The 26,783-nt window shown below is 41.0% G+C and overlaps 1 protein-coding gene across 1 annotated transcript; it reads right to left on the bottom strand.

The window, feature by feature from the left end:
• Positions 1-1,962: 1,962 nt before the first annotated feature.
• On the bottom strand, positions 1,963-19,473 carry arhgap39 (Rho GTPase activating protein 39). Its single transcript, XM_029500153.1, has 11 exons — positions 19,460-19,473; positions 18,931-19,344; positions 12,618-13,911; positions 11,093-11,257; positions 10,515-10,700; positions 8,380-8,593; positions 6,456-6,529; positions 3,807-4,006; positions 3,167-3,258; positions 2,902-3,071; positions 1,963-2,341 (listed from the first exon to the last, which is right to left on the bottom strand). The coding sequence occupies exons 1-11, from the start codon at positions 19,471-19,473 to the stop codon at positions 2,147-2,149; spliced, it is 3,018 nt and encodes a 1,005-aa protein (XP_029356013.1). The 3' UTR covers positions 1,963-2,146.
• Positions 19,474-26,783: the final 7,310 nt, after the last annotated feature.

Raw genomic sequence — 26,783 nt, 5'->3', positions numbered from 1 at the left:
TTAATGGTCTGGACTGATTGCATTGGTGGCATTAAAAGGGTCATATAGAATAAATTAAAGATTTTTCAGTTTTTTTGTTTGTTTGTTTTTTTAGTTAATAGGTATTCTTAATAACGCAAATGAATGGATTCATAACCACATGAAAATGATTAATTCCAGCTATTTTCTGAGCTATTACTATCCTGCAGCTAGAATAAAAGACTACTGGTACTTCAGACAAGGGAGAATACTGAACTTGAAATGAAGTTTTGTAAATTCAATTTAAAGGTTACGTATGAAGGGTTTCCAGGCCTTTACATTACATTCTGCTGAATAAAAAGAACTTGTGTAACTTTGCGATGTTACAACAAAGCAGTAACTGCCCTCAGCCATGCACCAAGTCCAGCCCACCTGGACCAACCATCCTGCGCTGTGGGATTTGGCTTCTCTGAGTGTTTGCCTGAAATCTGCTGTTCTGACAACAGTCAGCCCATCAGAAGAGAGGCTCAGCAAAATGTGTCATTTACAGAGGTAGAATGAGGATAAGAAACTGCACATAAGGCCGATCCAATTCAAAATGATGGCGGGATGGATGTCAGTACTCTAGTACACATGCTTTGGAGCTGCACAAAATTTCAGGAACTCTATTCACTTTTTATATCATTGTAGACTCTAGTGTCTTCTCCTTCACTGTTTTTATGGGTGCCCCTTCAGCTGCACCACCTCATGCTGACTGGACTCAGACTGGCTCTTCTGCATCATTATATTCATGGCAGACTTCTCTTGGTCACCTGGCCGCACCAGGAAAATGACCACATAGTTTGCTTGTTAAGGTGGAATATTTCAAAAAGAAGCCGTATCATCATCATATCTGGTGTTTCCAGCTTACATTACAGCAGTACTTAGAATGTATGTGGTTGGGATATTGCTGTAAACATTTAGCAAAACAGCCAGGTTGCAGTTTTTTCTTCGCCACAATGTATTTCAGGAGTGGTTGTATTCATGTAAGAAACAGCTTTTTGAGCCAGTGATCCATGTGCAGCGAGCCCCAAAGCATGATGACATGAGTTCAGTGTGTTGTGTTCACGTCATACTTAAAATGTAGAATGTATAGGATAGTTCAAACACAGACTATACTTCTGTTTCTATCCATCATGTTGAAGTGTTGAAATGAAACTACAGGTGATTCAGAATCCATGTTCTCTGCCCCTGATGAGAAATCACCTCATCACTGTTTGCTTTTACAGTCTGGCTTCTGACAGGCATCTGAAGCCTTAACAAAATGTCCTGTCTCGTATCTCTCTCCTGGTGCCAGCGCAAGTTTGCTATCTTAAGGCGGCATGACAAGTCAAGCTCCCAGTTGCAGCAGTGTCAAACATTTGCCTTTAACACCGAGCTGTAAATCTAGCAAAGGCAATCCTCATAAAATAAAATATAGTAGAATGGTGCTGTATATCTTGTGAAATCCTGAAGTTGAAATGTGTGGATTTGTTAATTAGTTTGTATGTGTGACAAACCTGTGGCAGACTTCTTGCTTTGTGTCTTGATGGCATCGTTCACTCCAGAAGGTGGAATCCTAGGGCAGGTTTGTATGTACATGTGTGCACCTACTGATGTCTGAGTGTGTGTTGACGTGTGCAGCAGGGAAAAAAAAAAACAAACAAACAAAAAAAACAAAACACTTATTTAAAACACATAAGCTGTATTTAAAATGAACCTCTGAGGTCCTGAGTGTGCCAGTGAAACTAACATAAATCCAATGAAATGATGAGATCCCTGCTAATTCCTTCATACTGTATGTGTTCAGTCTATTAACATATGTGAAGGCACACACAGTACTGTTATTCTATGAAAATCTTATAACTCCAATGCAAGTATTTTTGAGTCGTAGATTTCAGTTAAAAGACTACATCTAGAGAAATAGTAAACACATCTGATTCAACAGAAAATGCAGAACAGTGGACAAACTCAGATCAGCTGTGTTACTCATTAATCTCTATTTTTGTGCATCATGTTGGAGATGCAAGGTTTTCACCGAGCAGCAATGATGTATGTATGATGTTCCAGTGCTGAGGGGTGTGTAGAGGCCTGCCTTGAGGGGGATTAGGGAGCACAGGGGAGGCTGGGGGTGACGGATGGACTTGAGTGTGTGTTCAGTAGGGCGAGGCTATAGGATCCCATCCATGAAACTGGTGTCCAGCCGTTGGATGAGCACCCTGATGAAGGACATCTCCTTCCGGGTGTTCTCAAAGATCACCCTTGGGTCGTCAGACTGGCAGCGCAGACAGTTGGGAGCCATTACCATGGCCAGGTTGTTCACATCCATTTTAGTGATGGTTACATTGGCGGGCTGGGCAAACACCTGTAAACACAGGATTACAGCAGAGTATAAGAGTCTTGAAGCGATTGTTTCCGTTAAATCAAGTATCAGTATAAGTACCAGCAGTTCCAAACAAAGGGTTGTATAATGGCAAGGTATAGTAAATAAAATAAAACCCATTTATTTAAGATTCTTTCTGGCTTTATGTCTACAAGGTCTGACATTCTAGCCTCCTGTTTATGGGGCAAGAACTCTCCTCACTACACCACCGGCACCCCAGACTTAATATTATTATTTTTTGGGTGTGTGTGCATTGTATGACCATTGTTTATGCTTCCATGTGTTCCTGCTGCTTCCTACAACTGACTGATTATTGTGCAAGTACATTGATTAAATCAGTACCTCAAACAACAATTATGCCATGATGGGAATTTCAGATTTGCCTTGGTATTCCAGTCACAGTAGCTTTAAATATGGTTTAAAAAATAAAGAGCATTTTGTAATAAGAGGAGGCCCACATGTAATATGTTTGGACCATGTGTGACCAAAGTGCAAAACTTGAGGACACAGTGAAAAACTCGTATCATAATTGTCTGTGATACCTGAAGGAAGCGGATGAGGTAGCAGAGCACCAGTTTGTTGATGTGTGGCAGACCCAGCACCACATTGACAGCTGCTTCTGGGTTTTCATAGTGTGTGATACACTCCTCATAAAACTCATGAGGGATCAACGGCTCCTCCAGCTCTCTGTACCAGAGCTTCAGCAACGATGCTGGGAACACACAAGAAAACACACACACACTGAACATTTGCTTGTTACTGCTGATGGTATTCACACAGGTCCAGGAGTGATGTTAGCGTGTTCACCTGGGATGTGCGGGTCCTCCAGTCCTGTGGGGACTTTCCACTGATCCACTTGCAGCTTGAGGGCATTTACTTCATCAATGTCCCCAGGCACTCTGTGGACAGAGGTCATATGATGGTTATATTTATCATTCCTTTCTCATTTTTTCCCTCTTTGTATTTCTCAGTAATTGTGTAAAACCTGAAATCCTGAAGGACAGTGAGGGAGCTGAATCATTTCTGACACACAGCTAGTTAATAACAGCAGACCTGCTCCACTCTTTTTTGTGTGCTATAGTTCCTGCAAGAGCTGTCTCTTCAGTGCTAAAAGAAAGGACCTTACTCAGTTTGTCACTGTCACATCATATAATTGCTTGTTTTGCTGTTTGTAGCAGTGATTTGTGTTTTCAGGTAAGATTCTTTGGTAAGTTTCAACAACAACTTGAATGTGGGAGGTTGGCTGTTGAGAAAATGAGATGAAAATGACTTGTTCTGGTTTGTGATGGGAGCGTGACAACTGACTCAAGTCGCTCCTGTATTGCTGGATTTGTTGTGGTTGTTAATGTAGTTTTTGTTTGGTCTCTTGAAATGCAGACTTTCTAAACACTGTCTTTTGTATCATCTGCAGACAGTTCTATTCTACTCTTGCTTTTAAGCAACTAACCTGAAGATTCCTTCTGTTTGGTCTCCATTGAGACCCAGAACCTCTTCAGAAAGCCGAGTCTGCACCCAGGGTAGCTGCCGGTCTGGATACCGCTCCTTTTGGAGTGCCATCACCTCCTCCAGAGAGGAGCCAAACATTGAGGGACTGAAGATGGCATTTCGGGCATGTTTTATTTCCTCCAGGGACGGTTTCTGCAGACCCTGAAAAGAGACACACAAACAAACAGGCCTAGATGTTTAAACAGCAGAGTAAATGAAGGATAAAGGTCATGAAGCAGTGGGAGCAGTGAGAAATACATGCTTCTATCCAAAACATTCAGCTCGTTTACATGCTGTGACAGGTCAGCAGATTTACACCAGTCAGAGGCCTCACAGTGACAAGTGTTTGCTACTAGTGACCTGCTGAGACTCTGGCACAACATAGTACACATGGTCCGAGCCAAGTTATGATCTGCTTACACAAGACTTACACACATATGCACACACGCACACGCACAAACACACAAATATGCGCATGTGCACACAGGCACAGAGAAAATGCACATATACGCTTGTGTGGCATGTAATAGTGCTCCAACAGCAGATTCTCTTTTTCAACACCGGGTCCCCAGAAGAATGTGTCCTGAGCCCCCTGCCATAGACACCATTCACAGCTGCTCAGCCATTACAGTGAATATGCAACATCTAGCCCACTATTTTTCAGAGATAATCAGATTCTGTAATAGCTAGCACCAACATCTGGCTCTGATGAGCTACCAAGCCACCCCCAATTACTGCCACAAAGCTGGGGAGGCCCAGCTAATGATCAGTCAACAGTTTAAAAGGCCAGGGCATAGTTAGCCACAGCGGCAGGAGACATCTTGAGGAAATGCCTAAGTCAGTAGTGCAAGTGGCTAGTAATATTCAAAATGAGTTATTTGGACCTTCTCGGGTAGAAGATGGGTAAAAATCAACTCTGAAATGCACTGCCAGTTTTTAGAGGACACTTTCTTCATGCAGTGGTACAGGAAAAATTCTGCATCTTTCAAGAAAATAAACTTCCCTCACATGCACTGAAGTTCTCCGCTGCATAGCTGGCCAGCCTTAAAGATGAAAGAATAATGACATGGCCTCCTTCCTCACTTGACCTAAACCTTATTGACAACTTGTCGGATTTTCTTAGACGGGAGATTTACAGTGAAGGAAAACAGTCCACCTCTCTGAACAGTGTCTGGGAGGCTGTGGTTGCTGTTCAATAATAAGTTGATCATCAACAGACCAAGAAACTCCATGGAGGGAGGCTGGTGGCTGTAACTGAAAAGAATCGTGGTTATTTGGTCAATGTTTTGTTTTTTTCACCCCCACTTTTACTTAAATATTCAAGTTTTTGAGGGTTATTAACATTTATGATTGACCAAGAGCACTGTAGCTGTTCAATAATAAAATTAACCGTCAAAAAAAACAACTTTCCTAATAATTGTGCACACAGTGTAGAACAAGGGCAATGGTCAGATATGGATATGTTGTTTACTTCAGTGATATTAACACATAGGCCATGAGACAGTACAACATCTTAGCTGCACCCCTTTTCATGCGTGGGTCAGACACTGAGTGGATGAAGTGATAAGAGGTCTGTAGCCATAGGAATGGTTTCACAACATAGATCAGGAAATGATCACAATCCAATGCAATTCCTACTAGAAAGGCAGCGAACTCTTGCATAAAATCCTTATTGAATTTTGGTGATTAGTATACCACTGCCTGTAACACAGGAGAGAAGACATTTGGTTGAAGAAGCTGCAGCTCAAAGCTGGAGGAAGTGACTCGTACAGACTGACAACACTTAAACGTTGATTTAAGCACAGTGGCTAACCCTCCACCTTTACCACTGCTCTGAGTGCTAAAATAAATAATAATAACAGATAAAGTGAGCCAAGTCTCAGTCAAGAGCTTAAAGCACAGCTATTTGAAATGTAAAGGATTAAGTTTGTTTATTATGGACCTAGTATTAATTTGAGCCTATTTTTAAAGTTAACTTCCTGTCCGGTTTTGGAGCACAACACAGCACTTGGGAGATTGGGGAGATCAACACCACACTGTTGGTCAGACCCGTCATGGGCACCAGGTTCACTGGCCCCGAGGAAACCTTCAGCAACCCAGCTGAATGGGGTGATGAGCTCAGGCAGTAGTGAGGGACTCTACGGGCTTACTTGGTCACATTCTCATTAAATAAAATGTCAAATTGTAATGAAGTGATATATTTGTATCCTTGATTAAGTGAGCCAAGTTGTGACATTTCAGGAGAGCACCACAAGTGCTAGTGTGGTTCTGAACGACCTTGAAGCTGGATGATTTAGTTTCATAGCATGGATTTTGTAAACGTCATTCAAAAGTCCTTTATTTATAGATATGGAGACATTTATTAATTTATTTACAGAGAAAGTCAGATGGAAAATTTCTAAATCCAAATCCAACCCGACAATGAACTGATCTCTTGTGTTCGTTCTGACTCTAGCAACAGATGTGGATTAGTCTGCTGCATTAATCATGTTGTATTCGTGCTTTCCATGCCGTAGTGGTCCCTGTGGAAATTAGTGTAGTAATAATTCAGTGGTGCCAAAGTTCCAAAGGAAAGAACACAAAAACACAAAGATAGGCAGAAATTTCTTACCTTCTTTGCTCCAGTCAGTGCAGCTTTTGTCAGTTTCCTGTGGCAGTATTTCGCATAGCTGCTGATTGGCACTCCTGGAGCAGAAAAAAGGAGATACATTTACAAAAGCAGTCATTCATACATACATATGCTCGTTTGACGTTTTTTCCCCCTTTTTCAGTTCACAAAGTTGAAATAATTGGAAGAGAAGCAATGTCAATGAGGTTTTTTTTTTTGTTTGTTTTTTTTTCCATTAGGCTGGATTACCAGATATTCCAGATTTTTCATTAAACAGTCTGATTCTGTGGCAACACTGGAGAGCTCCCTCAGTGTCCTGCAAAGGAGCACCAACCCAGCATTACTTCTACAGCACCTGTAGGAGGTTAAACATGTTATTTATCCTGTAAACCTGCAGGGGGAAGTAGAGTACCAGCACAGTGTTATTCTGCCTGACATTTCAAAACAAAATATCATCAGGAACACCATGAAAATGTGCTGAAATGCTGTATTTATATGGCGTCTCTTGATTAAATTATGACGATGATATTTGGTAGCCTATATGTTGGCATTCAACATGAATCCTTCCACTGCAACTGACATTCTGCTTGAGATTTGGTCAGATCAATGTTCCCCACACTATAAAAACTTGACCACCTCCATAAACAATTTCAAGATGCATAATTAATGTCATTGCAATGGTAAACTTGATATAAGATATTAATTCATCTGTTAGTGAGTGAGAAGGAGTTGAGACTGAAAGGCTGAAAAGGTCAAAACTGTCCAGCGAGTCAGCCAACTAAAAACACTTTCAGCTGTGGAACATGGTACATTTTGTTCGAAAACTACTGAAAGCACCATTAAAAAAGCCAAAATACTCTTCAGTATGAAGCCATGTTCATGTTGGACTTCATACACATTTCTCATAAGAGTTCCTTCCATAAAGTTAATATACTCGTGTGTAGAACGTCTGAGCAGATTATCAGTGAATCGGGACGAGGAGGAGTCCAGCTATACATTTTATTAAGTCCTGGCATTAATAACAATAGAAAACAAATGCAGTGAGAGAGGGTGATGGAGACTGTTAATGCACTAAGGTCTGACATGCCCTGCTCCAGAATGAGGTGGTCATCTGGCACATTATGCATTCAAACTAACTGACAAAAATTGCTTTAGATAGTGTTTGTTTGAATTTTCAATGTTTAGGTTCCAAACACACTGTTTTCAGTATAAATACTGATGGAATAGAGCAACGCAACAAGTAAGAGGTTATATTTCCAAGTCTTTACCCACTTGAGGCAATATTATATTCATGGCAGTAAATGACTCATGGATACAAATACGGTCTCTTCAGAAAGTGCTGACGCTACTTTGAGAGCAAAACTAGAATTACTGCCTTGCTATTATTTCCCTCCATCAGCAATCAGGTTGCAGGAAATATGGTCACGATTCCCTCTTCTGTCACTGAAATCCAACACTGGATAATGGACAAAGGAGTGGTGGAGGTTCTCTCAGTGAAAAATTTGCATGTATCAGTTTGTGTATGTTCAGTCTCTGGTTTACATAGATATATTTAAAAAACACTGACACTCAGGAAATGCATGTGAAAAACTATGCTGATTATGCCAAATTGAACACAAATGTCTCATCCAAATTCTCAAGAACAGCTACACTGAGATTGTTTTTCTAGCTGCTGAACCACATTCAAGAATAAAGCATGAATCTAATTTTTGAAGATGACATGGACAAGAAATCTGTGATGTTCTTTCCATGGATTATATCAAGTCATATAACAACAAGTATTGGATGGATCTAAAGTTTAAATTGATGCTAGAAACAAATGGTCTGGAGCTATTGAGTGCTAACTGCACATAGACAAAACACAAAGGAAGTCAAAAGAAATCCTCAAATTGACAACACCTATTGTATTAGTGTGTTGCTTGCTCACCCTTGGTGTCGTTGAGGGGGTCCATGTGTCGGTAGATATAACCCTCTAGGTAGGTGTGGAAGCGGGGTGTGGGGGGGAAGAAAGCCAGACAGATGGCCATAAGCTCCCAGCCTCGCTCCAGGCTATCATAGCGGAAATTCTCTGTGGTTTGACGACACAGCTGGATGTAAAGCTCATCACGTAGCCCCTGGTTACTCCACCCACGCACCACCACCTGATGGGGAGAGGTAAAGAACCATTGAGTTCGCTGTATGAGCAAAAATTCTTTTGTCTTGCCCATTTGTCACAATGAGGGTAGTCTAATAATTCGAGGTACTGAATTCTAATCAGAGGTCCCTATAGAAGTACCTGTTCCTCTTCAGAAACTTAAGGCTTATCTACAAAGATGTCTCAGTCATATTATCGCATAAAATCTGATAGAACACACTCCAGTTATCTACACAGGACACAATAAGACTTGCCAATACGCACATTGTACGTAGCTAGGTGACCTACTCTCAATGCTGAGTAATGCTAAAGTGCTGTTTTGATTATACATTTTGTGTCGACAATTATGCTACTATGATATTGATTATTGTTTGTAGGTCACACTTTGATCTTCTCTCCTACATCAACTCTCCATTCGCTTTTTAAAATTTTCATCAATACCTTCATCCAATAAATGGCTAGCATTATCATTATTAGTATGTTCATTATATAATGGGACTAAGTGGTAAGAAGTTGCATTTATATCCTGTACTGCTGATACAAAATAATACAAATTTTCAAGGCTAAAACTTGCAGACATGGAACAACATTATTTCTCATGTCACATGGTGATTACCAGTCACTATGCTGATGCATCTAAATGCTAACTTGTTGCTATGTGCTGACATTGCATCAAAATCTGGTTGAAAGCATCAAGTGTTCAGTGCTTCACTGATAAAAATGACAAACTGGATAAATACAATTTCAAAGAAGGATGCAGGCAAGCCCTCACTGGCCGCCATGAGCAGATCCTTCAACAAAAACACAAAAGTGTTTTATATATAATATATAATATATAACATTAAAAAGGCCTTAAGATTAGATAGACATCCATGAGAACTAGGTGGAGTTAGGCCCTCAGACATGGCAAATAAATGAAACATAGAAGCAAAAAAAAAGAAAAGAAAACTGAACTAAATCCTCAGCAATATACAAGCAACAAATAAGTAACTCAAGGGGGTGGGGTGGGGGGAGGGGGTCCTGGGAGTGATTTTATAGCTGGAGGCATGTAGTGGTCAAATTAATTGAACCTGTTATTTATTTATTTATTTATTTATTTTTAAACAGATTTGATTCTGTTCATGCCTGGCTCCAATGTTGGCTGGTATTTTCTCCAGCACCCCCTGCCACCCTGATGGATAAGTAGGAGAAAATGAGAGAGATGAGGTAGTTTCTGCTCCAATCCCATGATTCCATAGTATAATGTTCATGGTGCAGTTTGATTTAATAGTTTTTTTGGCTTTGTTCATTAATGCAATTGGTTTTGATATTTTAGCTTCGATACTTTTTTTATGTGCAGCTTGCAATTTAATATATTGTCTATTAATTCAGCTGAGTTCAGGTCCATTGTTGCAGCTCCTTTTTGTTTATTTCTAAGATGCATTGTCAAAGGTTTATGTGCCACAGAGCAAAGAATGTGTAGTCATTCTGTTTTGCATTGGCTGAGAGCAGAACCAATGTACTCAGGTGGAATATTGAAATAAAGTCTCATAGTGTCAGAACAGATCTTTGTGGCAGAACATGTCTACATTACTGCTATGACCGAAGGATTCTTTATCACCAGTAGATCCACTGCAGTCTGTCCCATTCACTTAAAATGTGTTTTTTTGCTCTTAGCACATAATGCAAAGATGAAATGTAATGTTGTGGCAATCATATGAAGAGTGGAGCTGATGCCTCATGTACACAGGATTGCATAGAGGAGTATGGTTCACTTTGTAATGTGCTCACACTGCATAACACTTCAGTTTAGCTTCAGGTGTTGAAACCATCTGAACCTGGTGCACCACTGTTCAACACTATGCCATACAGATGGGTTAGGGTTAGATTGTGATGCAGGGGGGATGTGAGCTAGCACACAGTAATTATATTCAGTGCTGTCCACAGACCTCCAGAGCCACTGAGAGGGGGTCAGCCTTGGATCGACGGTCTCCCATGTAGGTCTGGATAAGCTTGAAGATGTCCACTGCCTCCTTCTTCACAGTGCGGTCTGAGGTCACAATCATTGGCTTCTTGATGGGCTCACTGCTCCAGGCAAGCATGTTCGCGATGGACACTTTTCTTCTGAACAGACCCTGAGAAAAACAGGATGGGACAAAAACAAAAAACAAAAGAGGAGAGCAGCATGCAGGGTTAGAGGAGCACATTTGATAAAAGAGCATAGTAGTCCTCTGGTATTTCTAAGGGCCAGGTTGCACCTCAGACTGTCCTGGAGCACAGTCATGGCCTGGTCCAGATCTGGGCGGCGATACCTGTCGGCTCATATGGAGCATGCCCTGACATTGGTAGGGAATGCATACAAGCATGTGGGGGACATAAAGACTACCATTTTGAGTTGCTGCATTGAGATTTCAGCAAAAAAGACTAGCCTGCCACATCATTTCTTCACTTTGATTTTCAGGGTATCTTTGAATTCAGCTTCAAACATCAAAATCTGATGCCTGATGACACTCATCCCCTTGAGTACCTGTGTGTGTTTGTTGAAGTGCTTGGATGCCCAGTTCTCAATGTCGGTCTCCGAGGAGGGCTTTCTCAGGGTGAATTCTGGGAAAATGCCACAGCTGGCACTTGGCATCATATTCCTGGCATTTCGACTGGCTTCAAACTGGGCACAGGCACCGAGGTCCTCCGACTGACAGGTGAAGAAGCAGTGAAAGGAAGACAAAGTGAAAAGGAGGTGGCTAGGATTAATGCTGATGTGTAAATACATCAATATCTATCAGGTTATTTCAGAGTAAGGAAGAGCCCTTCATTCCTGAGGGCCTTGATTGAAAAAAAAACCAAACAAACAAACACCTATTTGAAGTAAAATCTGTGGATCAACAAAGATTACACAGGATGAGTTATTTAAAAACATTCATACAAGGATAAGGATGTCCTGATCCTTCAGGAGACCTAAGGTAGATACTGCATGGAAAGAGGTTAGTAGTTCCTGTTTGTTCACTCCTCCTCAACTATCACGGAGATTTTTGCTGCCACTTTTGATGGATTTTTCCCAAAACAACAAATAAAGGATTCTGAATTTGATTTGAATTGAATACTGATATTATCTTTTTAACTTTACAACCACATACATTGATTGAGAGACATTTTATTAGAATTAGTGAGTCACAATGTGTTAAATGTCTATACCCACATATGGCCAAAGGAGGCTGCAATTCAAACAGCAAAGTCAATTTCAGAGATTTGGCAGGAATGGATCTCAAACCTTTCAGTTGAGGTAAGCAAAAGGACACAAGGTGAAGAAAAAAAAAGTAACAATCTGCAAGACTTTGCTTATATTTACTTATATTTATATTGCAGCTCTTTCCAATGTTCAAAAAAGGCAATATACCCATCAACACATTTAAATTGTACTCAGTCAACATATAAGTTTGTCTTTTTTTATGTTCTTTAAAAAAAAAAAAAAAAACTGATGTAAGTTCATGTGGAAAGAAGAATTTACACAAGGGAGGAGCTTCTTTTTGTAAAACTGACTAAATCTGGAATACACCACTTTATCTCATCTGAGATAAAGAAGCCTTTTCGAGGTTGCCTTGCTGGGGCAGAAGTGAAGGCCAGGAAATGGAGCTACAAGCCCTTTCCTTCCATCAGTAAATATGGGAAATGTCAACTCCTTGCCAAACATAAGTGATAAATTGGAGATTTCAGTGAAGACCTGCAAAGATTATTGTGAGTGCAGAATCATGTGCTTCACTGAAACCTGACTGAATCAAAACATCTCAGACACCTGTGTGGAACTCTTCTACATGCAGACAGATGCTAAAAGCTAGTGGCAAGATAAAAGGTGGAGGACTGTCTTTATTTGTTGACATAAAATGGTGTAACTATACTCATATCTCTGTCAGAGGGAAGATACACTGTATATATCCCCTATGAAGAGAGAGAGGGAGCGAGAGAGATGAAAAAGACACTCAAACACGCTCACATCAACACAAAGTCCTGCAAGAAACATAAGAAATGACATCCAGACTCCCAGCTTATAACAGTACCTGTGATGGATGGAGGTAAGGCTCAGGTGAGGCCAAGTTGGTCTGGACGGAGAGGCTTTTCTCCAGCAAAGCCTGAGGAAATCCTAGCCGGTCAAAGGTGCTGCGTTTCCAGTGATGGCTGTCGCTCTGTGCTAGCGCCTCATCTTCACTAAATGCCCTTACTACTGGTCCTGGCAAAGGCAGAGGCACTGCCCCGTCACTTTCATATCCATCTTTAGAGCTACCACTCTGGGCTGCCCCCCCACCCTGTCCTGAGTCCCAACTGCTCCTCTGTTTCATCACCTGCTGGGCCTCCCACGCCAGCCTGGCTTGGGCCAACATTGCCTCAGAAGCTGTGCCTGTCAGCTCCCCCTCTGAGTCCATGCAGCGTGCCAGCTCCTGAGGGAGGGAAGGCTTGCGACTCTTGCGTTTGCGGTTACCTCCAGGAGAAAAAGCCCCAGAACCACCTGTTGAAGAGGAGGAGAGGGAATGTGTCTGGCTGGACGTCCAGGATATGGAGTCTTCATAAAGCAACCTCTGGGCTCCCTCTCCACCCTCCCTACTGTAGTCCAGCAGGAGACGGGGGTCCCTGATCAGAGACTGGCTATGCTGTAGAGTATATGACCCCCCATATGAACCACCATAGCCACCTGTGGTGCCATAACGCAGCAGGCGGTCAGCAGTCTTAAAGCGGGGGCTGGAAGATGACTGCTCAACGTATACCAGCTGTTTGACATATTCCTTCCCCACAGGACTGTACTCCAGACTTTGGGTCTTTTCTGGACACTTCTGCCTGGTTAGAACAAGCTGCCCATAAGGTGACTGGCCCTGCTTGGGAGAGTGATAGAGTGGAGCTGAAGACTTACGAGCTGGTGATTTGCCAGTGCCATAAATGGAAGAGGAGTCAGAGAATTGCATGTCGGTGGGTGGTTCCTCATAGATGGGAGGGGGCTGGTACTCTGATGGAGGTTCTTCATACAGTGGAGGTTCATAAGCATAACGAGGCGATGGAGGCTGGGAGTCAGCTGAGGAACGGCGGTGGGTGCCAGTTCCACCAAGCTCAGCACGTTTCAGAAAGGGGGACTGACGGCGATCAGTGTAGAGAACAGGGGAGCCATCAGGGTCTGAGGGTAAGTTTCCTCCAGAAGAACGGCGGGTGCGTGAGGTGGTGCCTGTTCCAGAAGGAGCACTGGTGTTTGGGGGATCACAGGGGGAGTAACCATTTCCTTGATGGGCCAAGAAACTGGGCTCTCTATCTGTCACCTTGATCAGCATTCGTTCCTTGGTCCCTGTATTCCACCTGAAGGGAGAAGTCCTGAGGAGAGGAGAGCAGACGAGAAAAGAGATATTTAGGGATTTTTAGGGATTCTTAAAAAAATGCAGATATATGTACACATCCCTTCAGAGAGGCATATAAATATTGGTTTTAGAGGCAGAGAGAACAGGTTGTTCTTTTGGACAGTTTCCAAGAGGATGTAAATGTCTAAAAATTTGTTTAATGAGTCCCTAGCATTTCTCCTGCATTTCCCTTCCCTTGTGGTTCCTTTGTCTCCCCCTGGCCGTCTTGTCTGTGTCTTGGGTGTGGCCACACTGCAGCGCTCCAGCTGTTAGGGGTTAGAGCCAGCCAGTGCATCACCACGCCTGTTCCTCATCACCTCATCCACCCAACAGTACAAGAACCCAGCCTCTTCTCTCCATTGTTGCAAAAGTTTTGTTTCTCCCATATCTGCTTTAACTCTTGGCCGACTTCTCACCTCGTGCTTTGGTTTCTTTGTTCCTTTGTTTCTACATTGTTCTCCCTGTGTCTACAGTCACACTGTAGCCAGCCAGTAGCCTGCCTGGCCACATCAGCTTTGTCCCTGTTCCTGTGGACCATCCTAATTGCTTTGGCTCTCCCATCTTCTGGACCATCATTCTTCAGTCTCTCTGACTTGCACCATCCCCCTCCAGCCCTACTTCCTGGACCTTCTGGATCCCTTTCCCCTCTTCGACTCCTGCTTGTCAATAGAACCCTTTAACCCTTGACTTGTCTGTCTTCTGTGTTTGAGTCCCAGCCTACCCTCTAGTAAATCCAGACAGCTGGCCATTAGGAAATCTTCAAACATTCTTGTCAATAAGTGAATAAATGAGGGAGAAAAACCCAACGATTAATGAGGCTCTCAAGTTAACATCAACATTTCCTCTTCTGAAATGGAAATGCTGCCGGTATGTGAAGGAATGTGTTATGCTTAATTCTTCGTAACTGGTAAATAAACCACATTATTATCTATCGTTCTCTATATCCATCTCCATGCAGCTATATATGATACCCTTGTATGTAGCTGGTAGCGTTCAACCCCCTATACCAACTTATGCTCTTTCCCACTACAGAGGGGTGACCTCCAATGTATATTACTATATACAGTATATTTCAATTTCATGTTATTTATATTATTCCAGAATTACTTTTTTTTAAAAAAAAACATGCTATAAGTTGAATATTTTACATTTAATATTGTAAAAAAAAAAGGGGGAAAGAAAAAGAAACACCAAAATGTTAATTTTATGACTGTTTGAAAATGCACCAAAATAAAAGAGGAAATTCTCATTTCACAGTTCCTATACTGTATAAACTGATATTGCTATGTCTTAGTTTATTATTATTATTATTATAAAGCAGGTATAAGTTCTTCATCAATTTGAATAGAGAGTTAACTAATGAGGAGGTTCAGCAAGTAATCAGAATGGCCAAGAGCCGAAAAGCTTTTGGTATTGAACAGATACACACTGAAGTTCTCAAATGGCCTGCATTTTCTGATGTATTATATGGTTTATTTAAGTGTTGTTTTGACCATGGTATTTTGCCTTTCACCTAGCTTATCAATTATTAGTCCCTTAAGTCTACAAAAGATGACCCTAGGGCGCCATTAAACTACAGAGGTATTAGTTTACTCAGCACAATTTATAAACTGTACTCCTCTATCCTCAATCATAGACTGATAGCATTCGTAGAGCACAACCACCTGTCAGAAGATAAGCAAAATGGCTTTTACAAAGCAAGAGCCTGTATATACACACAGTAAACAAACAGAGTGTACTGTGGTTAGAAATAGAAGCTAAGAAAATAGATTATTGATATTGATTATCAAATTCCTTTGATTCTGCTTATAGAGATCTTTTATTTAACCTACTTACAACAGGAATTAATGGTAAATGTTTTTCTCTGCCATTCAGTTCCTTTAAAAGGCAAGTGAAATGCATATCAAAAACAGTGATTCTCCACACCCTCAGGAGTGAAGCAATGCGATTCCCTATCCCCAACCCTCTTTACTGTTTTTCTAAATGATTTAGACAAAAGAACTTAAATTCCTGGGAGTGGGGATAATGTGGAGACATAAAAACTGATCTGCTTTATGCAGCTGATATAATATTGATGGCAGAAAATGAAAATGGCCCACCAAATGCGTGCTGATGAAGGGTAAAAGGGATGGTGTCTTTCTATTAATCCCAAAGAGAAGTGGTTGTCAAGTTTAGATTAAAATAGGAGAAGAAGTGATTTTCAGTTCTGCTTTGGCATCAACAAATCTGAATTCCCAGACAAGGACACTTATCAGTCTCTCTCTTTTTTTTTTTTTTGATGAACGCATATTATTCTTAAATAGGATATCAGTGTTGGCAGACTCAGTGAGTAGAGCCCTACACGGTATCTAAGTGGGAAAACTAACCCCCGAAGAAATATAGGTTATGCCACATACACCCAGCTATAGCAGTCATGTGTCTGTCCTATCCTGGACTATTCTTCTGGAGACTGGAGTCTGGGGGTTTAGACACTTTAATGAAAGTATAAATCTGCTCTTGTAACTGCTGTCAATGGTGACATGGGATGAATACCATGTGAAGTCAGGTAGAAAATATGACTAACCTGTAGAATAAAACGCTTAAACTGCCAGATGATAGATTGGAAAGGAGGTTCTTCATGTGGGATGTTTCAATACAAGGTCAACAGGCATCAGAAATGCTTGATTTTCTCCTGGAGTTTGGGCTTGAGCATCTTTACATCACCAGGCAGAAGGTGTATGTGCAGATGTTCAAGGAAGTTGCTATGATAAATTTTAAAACTAAAGGGTCACTTACAAAGCAAAATTGCATATGTATTGTCAATTTAAATCTGCATATTAATGTGAAAAATATTCTGTGTATGCTCCAGCTAAGAGCCAGCTATCTTCATGTGCTCTGTTTGGCTGTGGGCTATAACCACTACATATTGAAACGGGACGGTACTGTGAAACAGAAATAGATCAAAGACTACGTACATACTGTGAGTTTGGTGAAGTAGAGAATGAAACCCACGTCCTACTGCACTGTTTGCTCCATAATGACCAATGTAAAAAAAAAACTCTGTGGCAAAGCACCATCACATGTATGTGTGTTCCAAGTGTTCCAAGACGTGAACAAGAAGTGATATAATTAAATGGTTGTTTGATAACGTTTTATTTGCAATATCTAATTATATCCATGAAGCGTGAAACAAATGCAACATGTAAGTTATGCATAATAATAACTCCAGAGATTGCTCACGCCAATAATCTCAATGTTTTGATTCCTAAATTATGTTGTCTTGTATTAATATTTACCGGGAACCTGGGTTTCCCAATTTTTAAAACTGCAGCTGGTCTGACTGTGACCTTGATGACCTGTTCTTTCACCAACCCTTAAAAGTCTTTCACAAACAGTGAAAGCCTTTTAAGTGAAAGCAAGACTTTTAAGTGAAAGCAAGTACTGTAACTTTCCAAGGTTTTCACACATAGCATATGAGGAGGGCGTCCACCTGTCCCAGTGTGGCGGAGCAACAAGTTCAGGTGATGAGCCACTTTCTCCACATGAGGGTCTTTGTCTGTGTCTTACACTAACTGAAACACCATGTCAGTCAGTGTGCACACAAAAAACTAAAATGGCCCCAACTGACAGTGTTTTAATGCCAGACAAGTGAAATGCCTCAGTTCTCTGGCAATCTCATGACCAGAGATAAAGTTGGTTACCTCTGCTGTCATGATGTCTTAGAACAAAGGGCCTTTCTCAGTATGAAATACATCAAGTTCAGACTCATTTCTTTTGGAGTTAAAACTCTGAAAGTTCTACTTGAGAGTTCAAACTCCTTGGACAGGAGGACGCAGTACATTACTCTGACCTGCTGAGATAAATCTGTTGAATAATAACAATAGGTTATTAGTGGGTGGAGTGGCCAGAAAGGTTCAAATAGGTTGTTCTGGACCACCTTGCTGGACAGAGAAACAGACCCATGAAACAACTGACATCCCTATCATTAGGTGTACGGTTCTGCCTTTAGCTTTCCAGAAAGTGCAAGTGTGCCTACGGCTTCCCTACTGTGTGTACAAATATTTCTAATACTGTGTCTCAATGACATGGACACTAGAGCAGCCTCAGCTATCCACACTGCACCAGAACATTGAAAAAAGTTAAAACTCTGCTGAAAAGCAGAATTTTACACAATAGGTAGTAAGAGTGAGAAAAGCTAGGGTGCTCTTACACTGTATATTCGGTGTGTACATACCTGTCTCTGTGTGTGTGGGTGTGCAAGCATGTGTGCATGTGCACATCTGCACTAGTGCTCATGTGAGTGTCTTCTTGCTAAAGCAGGGAAGGCATTTACAGGACGCTGTGACCCTAGCAAGGCATTACCACCAATCACTGCAGACTGCAGCAGATTACAGCAAACCAAGACTGGTTAGACAGATGGGAGGAGGGGGCAGAGAGGATGCTGGGGGGTGAGAAAGGGAGACAAACATGAGTCTATAGAGAGGCGACAGGTTCTGAAGGTGACACTGAAGGGAATTAATGGACAGTGAAAGAAATGATGGGAGATGAGATGATAAGAGAGAGAGATGTGAAACAAATGGAGTGGTTTCTCTTCATCCTTTTCATCTATTTACTCATTAGTTTAACGCAGAACCTTTGGACGTGTAGTCTTTAATTATAATTCTAATAGATGCTACATAGACCTAAACACATATCAGGAAATAATATAATAATGATATATAAGGGACTAGTTACAAATTTAAAACTCTTACCCTGACTTTAAACAGCTCAGTGCACAGTTCAGGACTAAGGAACAGAACATGATCTTGGTGGGATTAGCATCACGTCAGCAAAATTTTTTTGTTTATTTTTACTGTAGGCATATTAGACGAGAGAGACAGAACAGATGGGTAGAGAATGGGGGGGTGGGGTGGGGGGGTGACATGCAGCGAAGAGTTGCAGAACAGACTGGAGCCTGTGCTGCTGTGGTAGGGACCAAGTCAGTGTTAATATTAGCTGTTCCAACCAACAGCCTTACCTGTCTGTCTCCTCTCTGTTGCCCTGTTTATCTGACAGCTCCTGGTCGAGGGAGGAGGAAGTACTTCCCTCTCGACTGACCCCGCTGTTCCGTCCCGGGCTGTTGTCAGCTGATGCTCTCCCTCCTCCTCCTGCAGTACGGGAGGTGGTAGTATCAGTGTGCTGCTTTAGAGTTTGCAGCTTGGCCAGGGGGATGATGTCGCAGGCCTGGGGCCGGTGCCACACTGTGCGCTGGGTGGAAGCATTGTAGTAGTAGAAGCGTGAGGTGTTGGGGTCAAATAGCTCCCACCACTGGTTCTCACCAGTCCGCTTAATTCTAACACCCTGCGGAGCATCCCACACACACTCCCCCGTCAGAAGGTTCGCATACATACGCTCCCGTGTGCGGGGCTCAATGATCTCCACCCACTCCAACCTGCAAGGGAAGAGTTCAGAAACAGATTTTCAGCAAATTGAATGTGATATAAAGTGAAAATGACATCTTACTGTTGGAGGTCCACCTTTGACAGCTCCTAAAAGTGATCACTAACCAGAGAAGAACCATTATTTAAGAGACTTAAAAAAAATTGTGGAAATAGATAAAAATACCAAACCAGCTCTTAAATGCTTCCATCTGTCAAAATACAAATAAGGCAACAATGCCATTAAAGCAGAACCCATATACATAACATAATTTCATTATCCTTTTAATCCTACCACATGGATCTATCCAGTGAGCCCAGACTTCAGTTAGGCTCCCACTGTGCTTCTATTTTACCAGGATCGCAGTCTCATGTGATTCACTTTCTGCATAGTTTGCATACCTGATATATATTTTTTGACCTTTAGAGTTAAAACATTTATCCCCTGTCGTTATTTTCTCTGTATCGCCCTCAACTAAGAGCACTTTATACAATACAAGTTGCGTGCAATTTATGCATTATAAGCCTACATGAATTTGGGAAAACATGCAAGATGAACGTTTGAGATTCATGTGAGACTTGTGATACTGAACAAATATTTATGCACATAGTCTTAACGTGTAGAACTTGTTAGGGCTTGTGCAGTGCATAACTTCACTTAGCTGGGACTTAACAGTCTTCTGACAAGTGTTGTACATTTGTGTAGTGTTAACTTGGGAAAACAGTTCTGTCATGTTTTGCTTCAATTCAGTGTTTGGGGGTCATCTGACAAACTGTCTATCATCGCAAAAAGAACAATCACTTTCATCACCCTACAAAATGTTGCGCCTTTCTCTGCAGGCCAGTCAGTATGTTCTTTGGAAAATTGCAACCTCTTCAACATATGTTGTTTTGCAACAATGGGACTTTGCAAGGGATTCTTGCCAATAGCTTGGTTTCTACTTGTTACAGTGCTCACAGGTAACTTCAGACCTTCTCCCTGGGGCTGATCATTGGCTGAGTCTTTACCACTTTTGCTATTCTTAGATCCATTCAAATGGTAGCTTCCAGTTTTCTTCTGCGCCTTTCCGGATTTGGTTGCCATTTTTGAGCATATGAGATCATTTTAGCTGAGCAGCTTATCATTTTCTGCACTTTATGTTTTCCCCTCTCCTATCAGCTTTTTAATTAAACACACTGTTCTTTTGAACAATGCCTGGAATTACCTATTTCACTCAGATTTATAGACAGAAATACACTAGAGCCAGCAAATAAGACATTTGCAGCCTTCGTCCTTATATGACTTTACTAATGTAGCTCCACCTTGCTATTAATTTGAACATGCCCATTTCAATTAATGGTTCAATTAAACCGACTCAGCAGCAAACATGTCCTCACTGTTGGGTCTGTTGGTTTTCTATTACTCTACAATATGTTTTAATAAATAGTTTGCTATGTAGAAATATAATTTCTAGCAAAAAAAAGTGATTGAGCTTGTTCGTGATGTTGGCCTGCTATTATTTTGAACATAATTGTAAGTGCACAGCAGGTTGTTAATTGAGGACAGTATTATGTAATTGCAGAGGGATTGCATAGAGCTTTAGCATAATAATACAATGAAAGCCCACTAACATAGCTCAGTATGACAGTGTATCATACATATGCTGACACACATGCACTCTCTTCTACCTTTAGCTCTAATGCAGCAGTTTATATTCTGTAGGGAGGAGGCAGAGGAGGAGGTATTACTATGACTCACATCTACAGAGAAAATAGACATGCACTAAAACACAAACGCACACAAACACGAATGCACAGTTAACAAATGATGTTTCTAATAGCATTTTGAGCGCACACAGCTGTGGCTCTGCTGGCTGCTTGCTGTTATGTGCTGTGGATGGATTAGAGGTCAATCAATAACTGATGAGGAGGCAGTGAGTGGGTTGGTTGATAGTTATACATCAGTTCAACAGAGTTTCACAAAGAGGGATGCAGCAACAGAGGTGGATGATACACACACACATACATATATATATATATATATATATATATACAAAAAAAAAAAAAAAAAAAAACATAACATAACTCTGCCGTCACAATAAAGCTTTCACTTCTCACAGCCATGCCTCCACAATGGCCCGCCTGGTCTGATTGTTACAACCTTGCAGAATTTGGTTTCTCAGAGTGCTAACTCTCCTAAATCTACTAGTTATCCAAAGAGAACTTCTTTTCATTCGCTTAATATTTGCCCACCAACCTGTTTTTATTCAAGCTGTGGTTCTTAAAACCAAAAGTATATCTTTTCAGACATAATCTTATAGAAAACTAACATAAAACACTACCAAATATAAAATATAGGACCTTTAAAACCGTAAAAAGTGGCAAAAAAAAATGTAAAATCTCAAAGTGATAGCTCCACTTGGTGACAACAGAACATTGAATTAAATTGCATAAAAAAATACAGAAAATTTCATTTGTGTAACCTCCCTTAACACATTTCAAAAACTTAATTGATGATAACTTTGACCAATACAGATAGATGGATGTATGAAAAGGTGAAGGAGCCCTATGAGCCACTGTACGTATGGGGCCAAGAGTTTTCTGCTAAATCATGGGTGTAGGTTGCTACAAGTGAAAAAATAGAAATGACGTTGGTTATTTCTACAACCTATAACTTATACTTACACGAGTTGAATTTGAAGACAATAGGACTAGTGGTGTGGGGATGGGGAGAGGCGTTTGACATTTTTTTTGTGGACAAAGTAGGCCCAATCTATAAGCCTTCCTAATTACTTTTTAAAAATGTATTCTTCAAACACCTGTGCCTGAATCAACCACCATCTTAGCTTCCTTGTCAATGTCCTTGTGCTTGCAGACTTTATCATCACTGAGCAGGGTTCTCTGCCAGTGTGAATCATCTCTGCCTTGTTTAGCACTGGGCACCCACAATTCTTACTGGCAACTCTGTGATTGGTTGTGAAAGAGAGAAAGAAGAGAGAAAGAAATAGTACATCAGCTGTCAGAATGGATGCTCATCAAATGGAGCAGAACAAGCTAGTTAAATAGAAAGATCCACGGCAGAAATAGTCGGCTTAATTGCCCATAATTGGTTGGTGTTGCTGTTCCAAATGACCCAGTTTAGATGACCGTCCCTGTGCATTGCAGGGACATGCTTTGTACCACAGTTACCACACACTCTGAAAGCTGCTTATGTGGACTGAAACTTTATTGGTATGCAATGGTCTTGTGATAACCCCATTGAACCTTCCTATTTTATACCAACTTAAATCAATGCATTGTGATTAAAATCATTTCTGTGCAGGTAATCCTCACATGGTACTCACTCCTTCAAAGCATTTTGATGGATTAAGTCATTACATTACAAGCAGCATGACTTCTCTCTTCGGCGTGTTGAAACACTTTATTTTATTTATTTTAGAAAAAGTGAGGGGGGGGGGTATTCTCAAAATGCTACATTAACATAAAATCTATTACATTTGTATTGTTGTTTTCTTTACAATTGCATTGTCAGTCTAGCCAACAAGGGCATTAAGAGACGGATGGGGTGACAAAAGCACAAGGCCTGTGCCAAGGCCCATCTCAACAGAGATGGAAATCCAGACTCGGGTCTAATGAGGCCAAAATCCATCCTTTTGGATCTGCACTTCATTCATAGCTTCATGAATTTACAGATTTGCTCCAAAAGGTTGAAAGACGCTTTTCTTCTCTCATGCTGGGTCGTTGGCCACTTTTTCAACATCACCCTAAACATTCTTTCAAAGCCACTGCTCTACTTTAAAAGACGAACAAGGTGAAAGCATTGCAGTTGCTAGGTATGTCCCTTGTTCTCAACCCTATTGAGCCCATGAGAAGACAAGAGACAAGTTGAACAGCACTTCTCATCAAGCTTCAAGACACTCAAGGAAGGCATACTCTAGGAGTCTAACAAGATAGACAGGACAATATGATGTGAAGTACACTTGATGCCAAGATGGGTCAATTCACACTCAGTCAGGTTGAAGAGTCAGCTGACCGATGGTATAACTTTTTCTTTAAGCTCTATCGCTGAACAGGCATTTTTGTTTATCAGGCAGGTCAGATGGGCAGCACCGCGGCATGGTGGTTGGTACCGTTGCCCCACAACAGGAAGGTTGCAGCTTCAGTTCCCGGCCTGGGGCCTTTCTGTGTGGAGATTGCATGTTTTCCTCGTACCTGCGTGGGTTTCCTCCCACCGTCCAAAGACATCATGTTTGGGTTAACTGGTGACTCTAAGTTGTCTGTAGGTCTGACTGTGAGTGTGAATGGTTGTTGGTCTCTGTCTGTTTCTTTGTGTTAGCCCTGTGATGGACTGGAGAGCTTTCCACGGTGTACCCTGTCCTCGCCTAATGTTAGCTAGGATTAGGTCCAGCACCCTGCACGACCCAAAACCGGATAAGCGGTAGAAGATGAATGAATGAATGAATGAATGAAGGCAGGTCTGGCTGCTGCAGTCTAGCCAAGAACAACTGTTTCTGCAAACAACTGTAGTTCTTCTGCCAGAGCCCCCCCCCTCACTGACATCACTGCAACACTGTTGCTGGGAGACTAGTGAGCAGCCTGAGAACACTTTTATAAAAGGTATTTATAAGGTTTGAATAGGATGAGGGCCCTGGGCAAGCAGAAAGGGACAGATGAAGAGTGAAGGTGGTGTGGGAGAAAAGGCTGAGGCCTATTCAATAAATAAATTTAAAGAACACACATGGTTATAAAATCATGAAAATATTTATCATAGAAACCAATAAATTATTTAAAGAAGCAAACTGCTAACTGTAGCATTTTCTCCCCCACCATGGCTAGATTAATCAAACCACTAAGCAGACATCTCAAATTCAGTGATCCTGGTGCGTTTCGTTTAAGTAGGGTATGGAAATCCACTAGATTGCAAAATCCTAGTTTCTGACATTGAATATTATATTGTATAATTCATTTTGTGGACGTAGCCATGGCTTGTCATACTGGCTTTGGTTATTTTGTCATGAATTAATTTGGTAAATTAAAAAACAGAAAATGAAATTAATGAAAACAGCCCATTTGATTCCATTTAATTTAGTACTTCAGCAGATGGAACTTAACAAGGATTAAGTCATAAAGGTCCAGACCTCATATAGATTGCCCACTTTTAGCTGAACACCAGCAGGAATTAGGCTCCTCCTTTCACTTGGACCTTTGTTTCACTTTTTCTGCGCTGAATTGGCTTTTTTGGTATGTCTGTGAGGGTTATCAGGCCTGCTGCTGGGGGAGCCAAACATAAAGGGAGGGGAGGAGAGGACAGATCTCTTCCGATGTCATGTTTAAGAGTACATGGGCTACCGTCTGGGGGAAAAAAGGAAAGCAGAAAAAAGATTGGACCCCCGTCCATCTGTTCCTCTACATACCAAGCAGACGTCCCTGTCACATTGTTGTCACCAGCAGTCATTCTGGCCAGCTGCAGACACACTATACATCTCTGTTTAACAATATTATTTGGCTCAATACGATAAAAATTTTGTTTCAGTCAAATAATTTTACATTAAACAGAAAATGTGGTTATACTTTTCTAATAGACTAATAAATGAAATATGCCAGAACAGAGTGATTATTATGGAACTGGAACATGAGCGTGTAAAATACCACCTAAGCCTCTCAACATAATTGCATCATCAACTGTGGAGATAACCACGATCATTGCTGCAGACTGGTTGTTGTCCTTACTTAAGAACTTCACCAACATGTTATCAACATGATGCCAGAAAAAACTGCATCTTCCATAACCATTAGAAAATCTTTGCGAAGCTGCACGTCTTTTTAATCAAAATACTGAAAGAAAGAAAATATGCTGAGGCCCATTCTGCTGTCACTTCTGGAATAGTAAAGTCTGGGATGTAAATGCTTAATGTAGCACAGAAACTGTAATTTTATAATACTGCATGAAGTACTGGCTTACACTGAATTAAAGTAAGTAGTAGTTACAAAATCTACGGACAGGCCAATCTGTTCACTGGATTTTTTATTATTCCTATGAAGACAGCACTGGAATTTTCTTTTATCATTCCTTCATTAATTTTATTTTACTGTGCAGTAACTTATAATAAATTGTCAGTTCATAAATTGCCACAAAATGCCAGAAACAGTTGAGGTTTTAATTAGCAGTTTCCACTTTGAAGGAATAATAAGATGTGAAAGAAAAATAAACAATTGAATGAGAATCAAATTAGTGATTTATTTGTGGTCGGCCATCAAACAAATTCACCAAATAACTGTCATGCAGAAGTACCCACAGGCTTACCTGAGAAAAGTAAGTTTACGACACGTAAATTTATGAGTTGTGACTGTATCAGTGCGCTAATTTAGTGCTTCAAATTACCACACTGGAATTGATGCTATATAGTGTTGACATGCTGCTACAATGTGAAAACAAAGGCACCATGTTTGACAGCAGAAGTTACCTTGTACGATTGTAAGGCCGTGTTCAGACAAACATTTACACAGCAGCTATTCGTTTCAGAGAAAGATGTTTTGATGTCCCAGCTCCCTCCTCTTGGAATAAATTTGCCAAATGAATGGCTATGTTTTGATGAGCTGGTGATAAACGTTGTGGTTCTATCACTCAAATTGGACTCCTTGGGTTATATCTAATTATTTTGTGCTACCTTAACCTTCAACCTCAGTAATACAGCTGGATGTAGGCTGTTTCCAGTCTGAATTAAAAAGAGGATAAAAGCCAGTGTAGAGCATTGCTGGAATTAATGTTACTAAGTCTATGTGACTTGTCAGAGTTTAAAATGGGAAAGATCGAGGCACTTCTGCAGACAAGCTGACAGCACACAGCATCTAAGTGAATGTTCTCTCTCTGTCTCTCGCACACATACATAGGCTACAATTTGATTTCTGCTATTAGACAGTGCCAAGGGACAAGAAAATAAAAAAAAAATGCTACACTGTAAGTTATAAGCCATGCAGTATTGCAGTACTTATCCTATTGGTGAAGCTACTGCTGCTACCACACCCCACTGCCTACTCACTGCCACTCATACAGTAAAATAGACACACGCACGCAGTAATAAACTCAGTGGGTCAAATGAAACATTCATGGCTGTTCTGTCCAGTTTCAAGCTGCTTCATGTTAAATGCATGGCCTGCTCTTTCACTTTCTACCCAAAAAAGCAGCCTCAATCACTTATCTTAATAGTGGTAAACAAGGCTGCTGTTTTATGTAAGTGAGTACTATCTTAATCTAAGATTCTGCAACTTCACAAGAGGACATTACATATTGGCTTCTCTTCACCATCACACTTCATTTTCTTAAACTTAGACCTGTGAGCCTTATTTGTGGACACCAAATGAACAATGAAAATGCCCAACAAGTCCCACCAACATGCATACTAAATAAAAGCTCAGGTCTAATGAGGTTTAAAATGACCTACATCAATAATATAGGAAGCATGGTTAGCCTGAC

Source organism: Echeneis naucrates, chromosome 4 (assembly GCF_900963305.1).
Source record: "Echeneis naucrates chromosome 4, fEcheNa1.1, whole genome shotgun sequence".
Taxonomy (NCBI): domain Eukaryota; kingdom Metazoa; phylum Chordata; class Actinopteri; order Carangiformes; family Echeneidae; genus Echeneis; species Echeneis naucrates.
This window is presented reverse-complemented; position numbering and strand designations above follow the sequence as displayed.